At 37.4% G+C, this 15,542-nt stretch overlaps 4 protein-coding genes across 4 annotated transcripts; 2 read left to right on the forward strand and 2 right to left on the reverse strand.

Annotated features, from left to right (window-relative positions):
* Positions 1-633: 633 nt before the first annotated feature.
* On the reverse strand, positions 634-2,330 carry LOC114523830 (60S ribosomal protein L6-like). Its single transcript, XM_028544865.1, has 5 exons — positions 2,228-2,330; positions 1,406-1,612; positions 1,205-1,336; positions 907-1,134; positions 634-827 (listed from the first exon to the last, which is right to left on the reverse strand). The coding sequence occupies exons 2-5, from the start codon at positions 1,610-1,612 to the stop codon at positions 675-677; spliced, it is 720 nt and encodes a 239-aa protein (XP_028400666.1). The 5' UTR covers positions 2,228-2,330; the 3' UTR covers positions 634-674.
* A 148-nt stretch (positions 2,331-2,478) lies between these two features.
* Positions 2,479-4,817, forward strand: LOC114523829 (oxygen-dependent coproporphyrinogen-III oxidase-like). Its single transcript, XM_028544864.1, has 5 exons — positions 2,479-2,939; positions 3,228-3,514; positions 3,642-3,753; positions 3,920-4,106; positions 4,600-4,817. The coding sequence occupies exons 1-5, from the start codon at positions 2,615-2,617 to the stop codon at positions 4,796-4,798; spliced, it is 1,110 nt and encodes a 369-aa protein (XP_028400665.1). The 5' UTR covers positions 2,479-2,614; the 3' UTR covers positions 4,799-4,817.
* Positions 4,818-5,928: 1,111 nt separating this feature from the next.
* LOC114523828 (potassium voltage-gated channel subfamily A member 6-like) lies at positions 5,929-10,692 on the forward strand. Its single transcript, XM_028544862.1, has 5 exons — positions 5,929-6,009; positions 8,513-8,897; positions 9,030-9,463; positions 9,543-9,763; positions 9,913-10,692. The coding sequence occupies exons 2-5, from the start codon at positions 8,529-8,531 to the stop codon at positions 10,260-10,262; spliced, it is 1,374 nt and encodes a 457-aa protein (XP_028400663.1). The 5' UTR covers positions 5,929-6,009; positions 8,513-8,528; the 3' UTR covers positions 10,263-10,692.
* Positions 10,693-11,111: 419 nt separating this feature from the next.
* LOC114523826 (uncharacterized protein PF11_0207-like) lies at positions 11,112-15,494 on the reverse strand. Its single transcript, XM_028544860.1, has 8 exons — positions 15,350-15,494; positions 13,458-13,650; positions 12,961-13,333; positions 12,741-12,863; positions 12,397-12,630; positions 11,755-12,237; positions 11,599-11,641; positions 11,112-11,450 (listed from the first exon to the last, which is right to left on the reverse strand). Exons 1-8 carry the CDS (start codon positions 15,393-15,395, stop codon positions 11,371-11,373), a joined length of 1,575 nt encoding a protein of 524 aa, XP_028400661.1. The 5' UTR covers positions 15,396-15,494; the 3' UTR covers positions 11,112-11,370.
* Between the last annotated feature and the right edge of the window lie 48 nt (positions 15,495-15,542).

Raw genomic sequence — 15,542 nt, forward strand, 5'->3', positions numbered from 1 at the left:
GCCACTCATTTTGCTAATCAGTGTCCATTGTCATTTGTCATTAATTTCCGCATCTCGTATTTAAAAAGGTGCGGTGATGATTTTCGCCAGTGACAAAGTTCAGCCCCAATTCCCCAATTTGGCAATCTACGAATGAAAAAACTAACCTAACACTCCAATATTAAAAATATTGGTTGAAATATTGGTTGCCCTGCCTTTGTTAAACCGTGCAAGAGAAAATGCTACAACAGCTGACGCTAAAGTCTAATTAACACATCCATGTTTGGATATCAATATAAGCACTTAAGAAATGAAAATTTAATGTTTTATTTGAAAGTTTATTAACACAGGTTCTTAATTATTCTGTCTGAGCCTTGGGTCCAACCAAGTACAACCTGGTGCATCCATGATTGTCCAAGTCAGCTGTGAAAAGCATGCCAAAAACTTTTATTTGAGCCCCAGTTATGGTTTTAGGGACAATCCTAACTGGACCTCCAGGAAGAACAGTTGAACTGATAGCACTATCCGGTATAAATAAAGTTAGTTTAGTTTAGTTTAGGTTTCTTCCTGTAGTAAAATTAGATCAATAAGAGATGATCCTTACTGGACCTCTAGGAAGAACAGTTTACTACTCAAATACACAATACACAGATATGAATGGCAAGATTTTATTTGTAGATTAATCTTGTACAAATCTAGAATATCATTTCATGAGGATATTGTCCTTTTCTCAAACTGAACAAAGTCTTGAGGTAGTTCTTCAAATGAGCTTCATTTGATATTAAAGGAGCAAGCTGTTCATCAACTGTTTTCTGGTCTTCCTTCCTTTTGTCGCTAACAGTGATCTCCTGCGAACACAGAAATGATTATTTAATGTCCAATCGCCAAACATATTGCCATGAAATAAATACGGATCAAAACTCTCACCTCTTTTTCCTCTTCAAACATTTCTTCAGTTCTTTTTCTCTGCCGTTTCTCTCGTTTGAAGTAATCATCATCGAGATGTTCTGGCAGATCAACACCACTGATGTCAATCTTAGTTTGGGTGGCAATGACATAGGACTGTGGAACACGACGTAGGGGAACACCATTGATTTTGTAAGGGCCAGTCACAAGAAGCAAACTACCAGGTAATTGTTTCAAGAAAACAACTCTCTATAGAACACAAGGTTGAAGAGCTTAGTAAATCCTAAGGATATGAAATTTTAAAGTGAAACTTATTTACTTTGCCCTGGTGTCTTCCAGCCAACAGGATGACCACAGTTCCTGGCGTCAAAGAGCTTCGTAGCTTGGTAGGTCTGTCCCTCTTACGATTAGGTAGCTTCTTAGGACAATCCTCTGTGGGATAATAACGAGGCTAAAATGGAAATATATTTAGTGACTCTGTTGAAATATATTAGTTGGGACCAGGCTTTGCTATCGTTACCTCTCGTTGGACAGGGACTGTTCTGGTATTTCCATTTTTGTCACCACCAATTTCCTTCACTTTTGTCTTAATGATATCCTTCACTTCTTTCTTAACCCCAGTCTTCTTGCGTTTATACAAGGCACGCTTTTTGTACATCGCAGAGCGACTGTACTTGCCAATACCTTTGGTGAGGGGCTCATTTCTTGATTCTCGTACCTTTGCCATCTGAGATGAAACATTTAGAGACTTAGAGACTAATGATTTAGCAATGAACATATTACCCTTAAGGTGTCACAGGTTCTAATCTGTGTTGAACCACTTACAATGAATAGGCAAATCTATTTGCTGAGGAGAATGATTAAGGTGTTGATAGGCTAAAAAGTTGTGTTTCAATGCATTTTGGTATTTAAATCCTTGTCCGACTGAGATCTGACACAATGTGTGTCGTTTAGTTCAAACTTTTACCAGCCTGCGCAGACGGTATGTACCACAACTTTTGGAAGCAACTTTCAACTTAAAATAGCTTATTAAAGATCGACAAACACAGCGTTCACGGAACAATATGATAAAGGGATATAACTAGAACAATACATTTCTGCTTTACGCAAAAGATTTATGTTTTCATTGTGTGTTTTTGAAATGTATTGCGATCGAGGTGTATCGACCATAATAATATCTTACAAGTCAAAAATCTTTCTAGAGCACTAATTCTTATCCGCGATCAGGTTATGTAAATGACAGGACATGTTTTCAATATAATCAGCAGCAAAGAAAAAGTGTCAAAATCTTTTTCTTTCTAGCTAGATTACATTGGATTCGAAACACTTTCTACTAGCTCACCGTTCTATGTTTTGAACTGGCCAAAAAAGAGAAAGGTCAGGTTGCGCCAGCGTTCTTTTTTACAAGAAGGTCAGTTGTCTTCGAGTGGTCGTTACGTACTCGGGTAATGCCGTCATTGTCGTATCTTATCGAACACGTTCTGGTTGATGATAAATTAGTTATTGTATAAATTTTCCACTTGTAAATGGAATATTTCTGTAGATTGTCGAGAAATTTACATTCTTTGCATGTTTGCAAACATTTGCAAAATTATTCTGTCGCTCTGCAAAAATGTTTGGTAGTAAAGTGGAGACACAGTTGACTATTTAAAAAATTTCATTTAAAGTCCTCGAAGAATTCACGTGTGCCGTGCAAATAGTCAGGTTTTGACTCTTGAAATATCTCAGAATGGCTTCTTTTGTAAGAGAACACTTGTTGAGAGTTGGTAAATTTCTAGCCGTTGCATCGGCCACAACTGGATCGTTTTATTATGCACGTTTTTCCACTGTTTTTGCAAGTGAAAAGCAGTCGAACAATTTGTATATGGCAGAGCCAGTCACTGCACGTGAAAAGTTAGAAACAGGCGATATGAAGACGAGAATGGAGCTGATGATTATGAAATTGCAACGAGAGTTCTGCGATGAACTAGTTCGACTGGATGGATCTGCTTTCACAGTGGATAAGTGGGAGAGACCGAGTGGTGGTGGGGGGATAACATGTGTCATACAGGATGGTATGTAGTTGTTCCCTCATTATTCATTTATTAATATATCTGTTAATCTGACTTCCCCTACTTGTACTTCTCCCCCCCTACCTGTACCACCTACCCATCCCTACTACCCCCTTTTTCCACCCCTCTTCCCTTTTCTTTTATCTTCCTTTTTTCTTCTTCCCATACCTCTCTCCCCTGTTGCCCCCTCTATCCTCTCCCTGCCCCTGCATGAAATACCTCTCTGTGTTCCCCTCTATCCTTTCCTCTCCCATCTTTCCTCCCCACTAACTGATTCATTAAATAATCCAGGCAAAGTATTTGAAAAAGCTGGTGTGAATATTTCTGTGGTTCATGGTGACCTTCCTAAAGCAGCCATTCAACAAATGAAACAAAGAAACCAGTTAAAAGGTCTTAAAGACAGCGATTCGCTGCCATTTTTTGCAACTGGTATAAGCTCTGTCATTCACCCTCGGAATCCAATGGTGCCAACCATCCATTTTAACTACCGATACTTTGAAGTACAAGACCAGGATGGCCAGAAATCGTGGTGGTTTGGAGGTGGAACTGATCTTACACCTTACTATCTGGATGAACAGGTGAGACTAATTTAAACATTCTGAGTTGAAGCATTAGGACTGAGTTTATGCTCTGCAAGTTACGTGACTTGTCATACAATAGAACCATGCTGTTGTCACAATTACAATTACAAACAATTATTTTCAGGATGTGAAACACTTTCATCGAACATTGAAAGTTGCTTGTGACCAACATGATAAAACATATTATCAGAAATTCAAGAAATGGTGTGATGATTATTTCTTTGTTAAATTTCGAGGTAGGTTGTAACTGTGACAGGAAATAACGAATACACACACCTTTGTCAAAGATTAATTATATTTGGTGAACCTGGATTGACACGTCTCAAGTCTTTAACGTCCCCAAAGAAAGATATTTAGCTAGAAAGAGCTATTGAAATGTTAAAAAGATTTTCTTTTCTCCAGGTGAAAGACGCGGTGTTGGTGGGATATTCTTCGACGATGTCGACCAACCATCTCAAGAAGAGGCGTTTCAATTTGTGCAAACTTGTGCTAACGCCGTCATTCCTTCGTACATTCCCATTGTAAAAAAACACATGAACGATTCCTTCACCTCGGAGCAGAGACGATGGCAGCAACTCAGAAGAGGAAGGTAGGTGTTTTAACTCTATTACGTAGCGGTGGTCAATGAAACAACCAAACTGAGTTGAAAGACAGACATGCTGCATCTTACGAGCAAGATAGAAGCTTTCGGGTGCGTTTCAAATGCTTAAACATATTGAAGACAACATCGGCCATTGGCTACTCGTTTATAGAAATGACGGACTAAAACCTCATGCATATACCAGGGGCCGGTTGTATCAAGCCCGTTTAGCTTAAACGGTGGATAAGTCAAAATTAAATAACACTCTTAAATCTCTCTTGAATGAGTCAACTTGAATATTATGCACTGAATATGTAGTTGTAAACAGTATCTTTGTATTAAAGTTAAAAACATTTAGTTTGCTTGTTAAATAAAACGATAGACTTGCTTTCTATTTTGAACTTAACCACCGTTGAAGCTAAATGGGCTTGATACAACCGGCCCCAGAATTATAACATGGTTTCCTATACCGCATATATAATAGTGTTTTCATTCGTTCTAGATATGTTGAATTCAATCTTGTTTATGATCGAGGAACAAAGTTTGGATTGTACACACCCGGTGCACGAATCGAGAGTATTTTGATGTCACTTCCCCTGACATCTCGCTGGGAATATATGCACAAGCCAGCACCAGGCAGCGATGAAGCAAAGTTGATGAAAGTTCTTAAGAATCCGAAGGATTGGTTGGCTGATGAATAATGGACGAACGTTTCAAAAGATTCAGATAAGTTTGAAATTTAGATTGTAGCTTAGATAGAGTATGGTTGAGATCCTGCCGCCATCACGAGGCAGAAAGCAAAGTTGTTTGAAAGCGACACTTGCTTAACAATCCGAAGAACTGACTAAGTGGTGAATGATTGAGAAACGTTTCACAATAGTGAGATACGGATTATGAATTATAAACGGCGAAAATGCATCACAAAAACATGATTAATCATTCAAAATGGTTTTTTAAGGAGACTTCAATATTGAGCAGAGATTTGGTTATAAAATAAGCACTTCTTCAGCATGAAGAAAATACAGAGATGACGTCAGCAACCGCGTTACGTCACTTGCCTGCTTCACGCGTTTATACACTTTTTTTATATCCAAGCTGTGAATTGTGAAAATCAAACTTCGCCATAGAAATTTGACATTCAAATGTACGACAATTTCAAGAAAGACTCTGGAAGCTTTAAACAAACGTAAATGCATGTCATGCATATCTTTTATCATTGAAATAATCACTTTGCACCGTAGCTATATCAACTGTTTATCTCTCTGACTATTGTAGAGTCAAACAGACATAATTATAAATATTGTGTTTTCGTTCCTTGATAATGACAGTCATTGCAGCTCTCTATACCATAGAAACAAATTTTGAGGCTAATATTTTGTTATGACTTCGCCAATCAGGCACTTACGTTAAGCATTTGTCTACGGTTAAACCATTTAATTTATTCCACATTTGCAGAGCCTTACGTGGTGTCTTGTACGAGGATATTCACGTCTAGTGTCACAATGCATAAGTCTTTAAGTTCTGAGATTTGAATTTTACATCACAACAGTCGTATCTTGATTAAAATTATTCCTTGCCCAAAGCTCAATTAAACCCTATATTTATTTTTTTCCCAAACAACGGCAGGCATTCATGGCCATTGCATCTTAGCTTATATAAAATGCGCGATATATGTTGTGGGCTGATGATTTTGAGTGGCGAACAATTTTTTGGCACCATATAGCGCAAGTATGAACAGTTATATGAAAGTCAAATTATCTTTAGACCAAAAACCGGTGGATTGAATTTCATTAATCATTAATCAAGAATCTGGCGTTTTTTTGGCTTTGAAGTTGGACATTAAATATAAACGAATCCTGTCCGTCTTTGAACAAAACTCAACAAGAGAAAAACGACATCTCTACGGATTAAGGTCAGCATCATTACTTTCATTTTACTAATCGTGTAGTTTTATCACGAAAATGTTAAATATATAAACGTAGCATATTTGCGCTTGTTTAATAATACAGGTTATAGGCAGCATTGTGGATAATCCTTATGGACTATTATTTACTTTGCAAACTTGGACAGTGGGACAAATGAGGTTTTCACGACATGCGTTTTAACTACCTTACTAATTTGCCATTTGCAACGGTATTTTTAGGACAGTTCTTGATTTGAACGTATATTTATAAGAACAGATTATCCATAATGACGTTCTGATGTTATTTTTTCAAACATTTAGTTCAGTTTTCAACGTATTTCCGCAGGTGGTTCTTCATTGTGTAAGCTATTGCTCATCAATTCACACGCAGTTTATCGTTATTAAACCATTCTCGGGATTCTAAACTTACCTATTTGCAAATTAATGCTGTGTTATATAACATAAAGCATTTAAATCAATCACATAAGTTCTACAGCCAGTCAAATGGCTAAAAAGCTCTAGCGAAATGCAGTTAAAACGTCTCGTGTTGACCCATGAGATAAAACCTAAAGATAACAAAAATTAATTCTAAATTCAAACCAAGCTTGCATGTCGTTGATGTGAATGGTTTTTGTTATCTGAAAGTATATAGTATATAGGATAGTTAAACACAACTGCCAAGCGATCAAAAGTATGTTTGCTTATAAGATATGCATCGGAAAACCTTGCAAAATGCCCAACGGCACGGAAAAAAGATTTAAGAATTAAAATTTTGATGCGATGATCGGATTTATGAAATCATTGGGGAAAAATTAAGTTGATTGCTTGAACGTGTCTTGATTTTGATCCACGAGTTGTAACATTTGCGCGCGTTTTGAACGAAAGCTCCTTTCTGTGTCATATACCAGAAAACCATAATTGTTTGGACCTGTTCCCACACTATAGCTGTAGGGATGCCTGCGTTCATTTGACCTTTGATGAAATATAAACATTTTTAGTTTCTTTTTACTCTTTATCAAACTATCAGCCGAAAGCTTCAGTGATCAAAAATGATGTATTATTACAAAAAATCCTCAGTTTTCATTTAAAGCCGAGCAAAATTGTCATAATTTTTTGCATGCAAAGTCTGTCCTTCTTTGCCTCCCTGCATGTTTAATCGATAATCTCACTGTTACAACGAAAGTATTGATTTGTGTATACTAACAAAAAACTCTCCTAACGGTCCTGATTTTATTATCACAACATTTCAATATATATATCGGCGTTTTGTATATGTTCCCTGTGGCTCTAGAAAAAAGGAGACGCGCTGTTTGCTTCAAAAACATTCATAAAAAAAGGTGTTGAAATATGCAACAGAATATTTTTTGTTGTCTTTTTAATCATGTACAAAAACGATATATTAGTGCAAGAATAAGGCTTCAAAATACAAACCCTTGCATTCTGAGAGCATCGACCGATTTGCACATTGAAAAAATATAAAATAAGTGATATAAAAAGCTTTCTTACCGCACATTTGTACTATCAATGTATATTTAATTGTCCGCGCATATATGATGACATATTTCATGCGTCGTCAAAAATACGTCTGAACTTTTTCTTTTTATCTGTTTTCAAACGATTACTTTTCAGTCAGAAACAGAAGCAGAACTTCTGAATGCTATATAGCAAGGTTTTCAAAGCGAACAAAACTATTTCTTTATTTCGAGTTCTTGAGCTGAAAACAAAACGCGGTGAAAACGTATTAATATTAAAACTGTTTATAACTACGGTGTATGATTAGTTTGGAGGCAAATGTTGTATTGTCGCGGTGTCTGAGGGAAACCGAAAATACTTTAATCTTTTTGCCAATGCAGATAACTTTATATTCATAGAAATATTACAAATTTATTTTCATTTTTAACTTAAGATGAAATTACAGTCTTTTGGCAGATATTTTGCAAGTACTTTCGGGGATAAACGAAACTCCTATACATGCAGGCTATACCCAATATAGTTTAAAATAATTTTATTAGCTGTGACAAATCTGATTTGCTCAGTTTGTTTTTAAGTACCAAAGTGAAACTAAAGGAATCGCAAATAGGAAACTCACTGATGTGGGTACGTTTGGTGTGCCAAATTCTTCGCAATTTTGTTCACAATAATTTCATAGCCTCCGGCTTCCTGCATGGGTCTTGCCAACGTCTTCGGTAATTTTAAAAAAGACCACGGCACCGCAGAGAATGTTCTCAATCCTCAATGTGACGCATTATACAGTTTGACGTTTTAACCCATAAACTTGCAATACATAAATAAAATCGTCGGGCATTATAAGCTGACAGAAGCCGCTTCATGCTTCAATAGAGAACATCTGATAGGACAAACTCTGAACGTTCTATTAGTTCATAACTAAAGACACTTCTGGATAACGTTGATAACCCATTATTAACCCCCAAAAGAGGTTCATATAATTTTACGTTGAACTCTATTAAAGTAGAAACGTTTTAAACTAATTATCTTCAAATACTTTCAAAAGGTCGGCGCATTCTAAAATGACAGAAAAAAGTGGCAGCCTCGATGTGAAGAATTACGTTTCCTGTGCAACTTCCTTGACAGATTACTCCATAATCAGAATCAATGTCTCTGGTAAGAAGTACCAGACTTACGAGTCAACTCTCCAACGCTATCCCGACACGCTTCTCGGCTCCCCCCACACGCGGGAACCTTACTACGACATCACGAAAGGAGAGTATTTTTTTGACCGTCATCGCAGTTGCTTCACATCCATCCTGTACTATTATCAGTCAGAGGGAACACTTATTCGACCAGTGAATTTATCCCCTGACGTGTTCATGCAGGAGTGTTGCTTCTTTGGCATCGGTGAAGAAGCTCAGAAACTTCTTGGCTTTGATGAAATGGAGGTGAGATTTAAGAAACTTTATTTAACCAGTATTTGCTGACATTGCTTTCACTTTTTAAAACACAAAGCATGATAGTTTAAATATGATTCGAAGTATCTTCGGTGTCTTCTAATTTATTAAATCATTTCTTAGGCCGATGAACTTGAGGATGAACTACCACAAAACAAATACCAACGAATGCTTTGGGAAGCATTTGAGATGCCCACTTCATCTTGGGTTGCCAGAATACTGGCTATCATCTCACTCGCCGTAATATTAATATCAATTGTGGTCTTCTGTATCGAGAGCTTGCCAACTTTGAAGGGAATGCAAGTTTGGTTTGTGATCAGCGCCGTCTGTAATACTTGGTTTACGCTCGAATATTTACTCAGATTTGCCGCTGCTAAAAATAAACTAAATTTTGTGAAAGGAACTCTCAATATCGTCGATGTTCTGTCCATTTTGCCGTTCTATATTGATCTCATCACGAGGAGCCTGAATGCAAAAGGTGGAGCGGTGGAGGTTCTTCGTGTTCTGAGGGTTGTTCGTGTTGTACGAATATTTAAACTCACACGGCATTCCAGAGGGTAAGACTTTGTATTTCTACACATTGTTCATAGTGTTGGGTTGGGGAGAAAATAACCCATTTTCCACAATCTTTTATAGATTATATATTCTTGGTCATACTCTGAAGTCGAGTCGAAGCGAATTATTTATGTTGCTGTTGTTTATGATAATGGGAGTGATTCTGTTTGCAAGTGGCGTGTATTATTTTGAAAATGAAAAAAATTACGAGCAATTCCCCAGCATTCCACATTCCTTCTGGTGGGCCATTGTTACTATGACAACCGTAGGATATGGTGACCTAAGCCCGATGACTCCCGGTGGTAAGCCTCTTAGCTCACTTCTTGAAAAGAGACATGACACCTTTGGACCTCCTTGCAATTGAAGTAAAATAAACAGATTGTGAACAAGATTGTTATTACACCGCCACTGTTATACTCCGGAGAGGTTTAAGCTGTTTTATTGTTTCTAGGTAAGTTTATCGGAGCGATGTGCGGAGTGTCCGGTGTTCTTGCTATTGCTCTTCCCGTCCCTGTCATCGTCAGCAACTTCGAGTACTACTACAAGGAGGAGCTGGCCCGACAGATTGCCGAGCAAGCCCGGCAGAACAGGAAGGCCCGCGAGGAAGCCTCGAATCATCTCCCGGTTCAAATGCCTCTGACGCTGTCGAGCTCAAACAGTAACATTGATCAAGAGATACTGGAGTTGAAAGGAGTGAAACCTGCGCATAGCAGACAGGAAGTTCATGGGAATCATTATTCGAAATTGTCGCCGAAAACTACGCCAAGTACACCTAGAAAGAGCGTTGAGACGACCATCTAGTTGGTGGCAAGAAAAACGTTTCGAGCATCGGGTCAATGGAGGTTGAAAGTTGTACAACACGCTGACAAGGTTTGTGTCAATAGCAAGGTTCAGATCGCGCTCGTGATTGGTTGATCTGATAGAGATATCGCATTTGATTGGTTGATGTGTCCTTAAAGGTTGGGGTAGTGCAAGTCTGAACCTCGCTGCTATTTTTAAAAAAAAGCTGAAACGGTGAAAATCTTTAACCATCTTAACTGTCAACAACTGTCGCAATTGCAATTCAAAAGCTTGGATTGACCATTAGATTGGCAGCAACTCTATAACGTGACGATATATTGAAACAACGAAAAATTCTTTTCCAAACAGATCTTTTTTACAGATACACATCCAGTCTTCAGACGCAACCCAGGTCAGCGTGTTGTGACAACTGCATGTCATAGAACACTCGCTTGCATTCAAAAATACCCATTTTCAGTAACCAATATATAGTTCTTAATAAATTGTTCTTAATATTAATAATATTTGTAAGTTTTTATTGCACGGTGATATGAAAATTTCGAAAATGGGTAAATTTAATGGGCTTTAATATATTGAAAATGGTTTAGCAACTAATGGAACATTTTATATATTTCTTTGCAATACCCCAGTAATTTATTATAGGATATAATCATGCATTTGACTACCACGTGACTAGTCTTTGCGTGTGATTTATTAAAGACTTTGCTTCAAAATATCGTACCGCATGAACCATATTTAATATTTAGTATTGCTTTGAGGCGATTGTATTTGTATATCAGAATAAATAAAGTTTGTAGTTTGCTTGAAGTGCCAGTTAATATCTCACAGTTAGGTTGTAATCTGCAGTAATTCTTCGTGACGATATTTGATCATAATTTATTGAACTGTTTTGTGAAGGTTTTACAAACAACTCCATCACAAATGCTTCTTACAAATGTCATCCGTCTCTGGGCCTACTCCAATATCGTTCAAACTTTTCAAACACACCAGTGAAATCAAAGCCAAGCTATGTGGTATAATATATAATGTGAATATCTCTATTATTGACACCCGGTAATAAAATCAGTTTTATGTTAATACGTCCTTCTCATCGTTCCCAATTTTTAATTTACAAGCCTGAAGGTGCGGGGATTAGAGATCGGAGTTTCTTCCTGAGGCGAAGATAGGCTTCCTTCTTCGATTTAAGGGCTGAAATGAAGATGAAAAAGACGTTAATAGAAATCTTTCACTGTTGTTTCCATAGTTGAGTCTTCTTCTTATGGGAAACTGCGAACAGTGTCGTAGACAATTCTAGTGTTAGAGGTTTTATGAGTGGAATTGAGATGTTTATACTTACTGGGAAGCTTCTCTGGCAGATTTTCCACAACCTCGTCTGGTTTCTATTGTAAGAAAATATATAAAATAATTTAATCACGGTTCCATGATGGGTTGTGGCCTGTGGATGAACTCCTTCCTCATGATGTCTAAAACAGAAGTTTAGTTTAATACTCACTTGCAAAGTAAGTTTCTCCATCTGTTTTGTGAAGATCTCCTGGACCTTGCTCATGTAACCTTGTGCCACTTTGATGTTGTTAGTCGCAAGCTCCTTCGCTCTTTCATACATCGCTTGTGATCCATTAGAAACACGAGCCAACACTTCTCTCAAATCAGCCTCAGCTTGTCTCTGCATCTCAACTGCTCGTTCCAACGCTTTTTCATACTGTTTCATGAAGTCTTCATATCTTTTCTTCAATTCTTCCACTTGTTCAATGGCGATTTCTTTCAGTTCCTTGGCTTTTTCGATCAATTTTTCCACCTTGTCGTTGGCCTTGCTTGTGATGTTCTCCACGTGATCAGCGACGGTCTCCCGCATGTCTTCCACGTGATCTTTCAGTTTGTTCACATGTCCTATGATCGTCGTCTTCATTTCCTTCGCTTTGTCCTTGTATTCTTCCACTTTATCTTCGATGGTATCCTTGTATACTGTGGCTTGGTTCTGAAATGAAAAGATAAAGTAGTGTAAACTAACGACACCAATGACTCTCACCCCACCAGGATCTTACTCCTAGAGAAGGGGATTTCACAGGCTTATCTACCTAACAACACGCAGCTTGAATCATCCATTTAGACTCCAGCACACTATTCTTCAGTTTACCTTCAGTGTTTCCACATGACCCAGAATCGTCTCTTTCATGTCGCTCACGGTATCGTTCAGGTCGTTGGCATAACCTTCAACACGTCCTTCGACAATTTTTTGGAGTTCTCTGGCTTTCTCTCTCAACTTCTCAATGTGAACTCTCATTTTCTCCTTTGCCTCTTCAAACTTCACCTTCGCTTTCTCAATATTGTCTTCCACATCTTTCTTCACGAGTTCGTATTGATCTTTTGCCTTAAGACAGTAAAGAGACAATGTCACGCGTGATAGAAATAATAATGATGTTGAGAATATCTATTGATAACAATCTTTGATCTTCAGTATCCATACATATCCATACATACCTTGCCGTACAATTCTTCAGCCTGTTCCTTCACGTCATCCACATGCTCTTTGGCTTTTTCGCGAAGTTCTTCAGCCTTCAATTTTATTTCTCCCAAATTCTCCTCGATTTTCTGTCTCAAGATCTTCATAAAAAGAAAAATACAGTCTTATAAATAAGTCAAAAAAAGGTTGAAAAGGAAAAGAGAGAAGTCTCCTCGATATTTATCTCATTAAACAAACCTTGGTTTGTTCCTTTGCGACTCTCAATTGTTCTCTGACCATTTCCAGTTGTTCTTCGATATTCTTGAGAACTTGCTCCTGACCAGCTTCGTACGCCTCGTTGGCTTTCGTTTGCAAAACTTCCATCTTTGTTTGAAGAATCTCAACGCGTTTTCTCAATTTCTCGTACAAATTTTTCAGGGTGAGCAAAGTGTCGGGGAATTTTTCTTTCAATTCCTCGGCTTTTTCCTGAATTTTTCTGAGAAATTCTTCAATCTGCTCACGGATGTCTTCAGCGATTTCTTTGCCATCATCTAATTTCTCTTTGAAAAGGTTGAAATATTTCTCCAATTCCAAATTTTCCAAAATCGTTGTTGTGGTCTCATTGACAACTCTGAAATACAACAGAAATAGTTTTTAACTTAGTTACCTGAAGTAAATTCTATCCGAGAAAAAGCTCAATTTGTGAATCAACAAAGGTCTTTGCACTTTACATAAAAAGCGTGAAAGAATCTTACTCTTTTGCTTTCTCTACTAATTCTTTTCCTTTCTTCTCAATTTCCAATTCTTCCAAGAAATCCTTTCCTTTAGATACGAACTTCTCAACTTCAGGCTTGATTTCTTTGTTAAAGAAACTGAGCAGTTGATCAAAGAAACCCAAATTCTCTTCGTTGGATTCTCCACCCTGAACAGGAACCCTCACAATCTGGCCTGAAATATTAGTTGGGAATTTCTCATGTCAAGATTTCTCATGTCAAGATTTGTTTATATCCAGTTAATGTATACTGGAGTCAGCATGAACTGTAAAACCGACAGCCATGCAGCAGAAGAAGTTATTTAAATCCTTGATAACATAACTAAGGAAATGGTGTCAAGGAAATTAAGAAAGTATTCACACGCACTATCATGTTGTAAGATCAACATTCATTTAACATTTGCTCATAAACACTTTTGCAAAATATTTACTTGTTTTTTTTCACGCGGTAGGTCGTCCATTCATGCGGTGTACAGCTGAAACTGTTCGCGCTAGACAAAATTCCTATTATGGACCAAAACTATTTGTATAAACAAGACCCCACTGAGCAATGGGCAAAGTACAACACGTCTTCGCAAAAATCAACGTTTCGGGCGAGCCCACGCAGTCGTTGAAGAAATGTGTAAAATTTGAATTGATTTTAATAATTCTGACGAGAACTAAACCCAAACTCGATGATTCGTGTCTTCGTTAACATTTCTGAAGCAATGCGTCTCTATATGACTGAACAAGAAATACTGAAGGAATGCGTCTCTAAAGACTTCATATTTAAGCGCTAAATAGCGCATCTCCACATTTTCGAACGCAAATACCCCGAAATTTTTCAAAAAGGAACTTACACTTAACTCCGGATCGTTGAGAGAAAAGACGAAAATAACTTCGTAATGTTTTCAAAAGGAAATTGCGACAGTGAAGCAAATGTCAATAAAGGGCTACAAAAACATGTTTCGTTTTGTCTAAAATAATGGAATTTTTCTTGGCGATTTCAACTGAGATTTCGCCATTTGGGGAAGAAGAGTTTTAGCTGCATTTCTTCTAAACATGCCAAGAGGGTATAAATAATTTTCATGAATGTGAATGGTGAAAAAAATAGTCACCGGGGTAATAGTTCCAAAGTCCAAAAAAACGCTTTGAAATTTTGTTCCCCTTTCTTTTCATGTTGGTTTAAACATGGTTTAATTGGAAGCGCATTTGAATGAGAACGCAAAGTTTTTGCTAATCAAACGTGAATGAGTTAGTGACTTGATGTGCGTCTTTTGGTTCGTAGACTAAACAAGATGATGATTTGTTCAATATGAGCATTTGAGTAGATAAGTTTATAAAACATCGAATCAGGATCAATGTGTGCAATCTGGGACACAGGATGATCAACTAAACCATGATAATGCTAATCTAATAATTTAACAAAATCTTACAGCGCTCAAATGATTTAGCGCCCTCAAAAAACCACGTATAACAAACAAAATTATCAAACTAGGACTTAACCTTCTTGCGTAACGAAGATTTAAACACTTTGGAAAGTCCAACACTGTAAACGTTTTGCACAAAACTGACTCGAGGCAGAAGAAATGATTAATTTGTTAAATTTGGTTCCACTCAAGGCCATAAATCAAGCAGAGCACTAAATTACAACGCAAGGTTCAAAGGGCGTCCACGAATTGAAAGGTGCCTGATACGTGAAAATAATGTTCATTTGAATCACTACAACTAACATTGGGACGTTTGTAATGGTATTCGTGAATGATGCGCGAATCATTATCGATCAGTGCATTTTTTTTCTAAGGAATGCGCGAACATTGATAGTTATATTATGCATTAAATACTGGCTAATTTCCGTGTTATTACATGGAGGTGAGGATGATATCTGTTACTTACCTGAAACGGCTAAAACGCAGAGTAAAAGAACACAGATCGACTTCATTTTTCCTCAGAGTATTGACTTGACCAATGTTCACTTCTCAGGCTGTCTAATTTAAAACTTCTTCGCGACCAAACAACGCGTAATGAATGGTTCAAAACAGGGATCCAATGTCTTATAGAGACAAACCTCGTGACCGTAGCTTCAAAC

Source organism: Dendronephthya gigantea, unplaced genomic scaffold (assembly GCF_004324835.1).
Source record: "Dendronephthya gigantea isolate DGI-Jeju-01 unplaced genomic scaffold, DenGig_1.0 000028F, whole genome shotgun sequence".
NCBI classification, from domain to species: domain Eukaryota; kingdom Metazoa; phylum Cnidaria; class Anthozoa; order Malacalcyonacea; family Nephtheidae; genus Dendronephthya; species Dendronephthya gigantea.

Coding starts and splice junctions, on each gene's coding strand:
- LOC114523829 (XM_028544864.1), top strand. CDS start 2,615: ATGGCTTCTTTTGTAAGAGAACACTTGTTGAGAGTTGGTAAATTTCTA. Junction 3,515..3,641: donor CTTACTATCTGGATGAACAG/GTGAGACTAATT, acceptor AATTATTTTCAG/GATGTGAAACACTTTCATCG. Junction 3,754..3,919: donor TTTCTTTGTTAAATTTCGAG/GTAGGTTGTAAC, acceptor TCTTTTCTCCAG/GTGAAAGACGCGGTGTTGGT.
- LOC114523826 (XM_028544860.1), bottom strand. CDS start 15,395: ATGAAGTCGATCTGTGTTCTTTTACTCTGCGTTTTAGCCGTTTCAG. Junction 12,864..12,960: donor TCGCAAAGGAACAAACCAAG/GTTTGTTTAATG, acceptor CTTTTTATGAAG/ATCTTGAGACAGAAAATCGA. Junction 11,451..11,598: donor TCTGCCAGAGAAGCTTCCCA/GTAAGTATAAAC, acceptor TCTTCATTTCAG/CCCTTAAATCGAAGAAGGAA.
- LOC114523830 (XM_028544865.1), bottom strand. CDS start 1,612: ATGGCAAAGGTACGAGAATCAAGAAATGAGCCCCTCACCAAAGGTATT. Junction 1,337..1,405: donor CAGTCCCTGTCCAACGAGAG/GTAACGATAGCA, acceptor TTTCCATTTTAG/CCTCGTTATTATCCCACAGA. Junction 1,135..1,204: donor CTGGAAGACACCAGGGCAAA/GTAAATAAGTTT, acceptor TGTGTTCTATAG/AGAGTTGTTTTCTTGAAACA.
- LOC114523828 (XM_028544862.1), top strand. CDS start 8,529: ATGACAGAAAAAAGTGGCAGCCTCGATGTGAAGAATTACGTTTCCTGT. Junction 8,898..9,029: donor TTGGCTTTGATGAAATGGAG/GTGAGATTTAAG, acceptor ATCATTTCTTAG/GCCGATGAACTTGAGGATGA. Junction 9,464..9,542: donor CTCACACGGCATTCCAGAGG/GTAAGACTTTGT, acceptor AATCTTTTATAG/ATTATATATTCTTGGTCATA.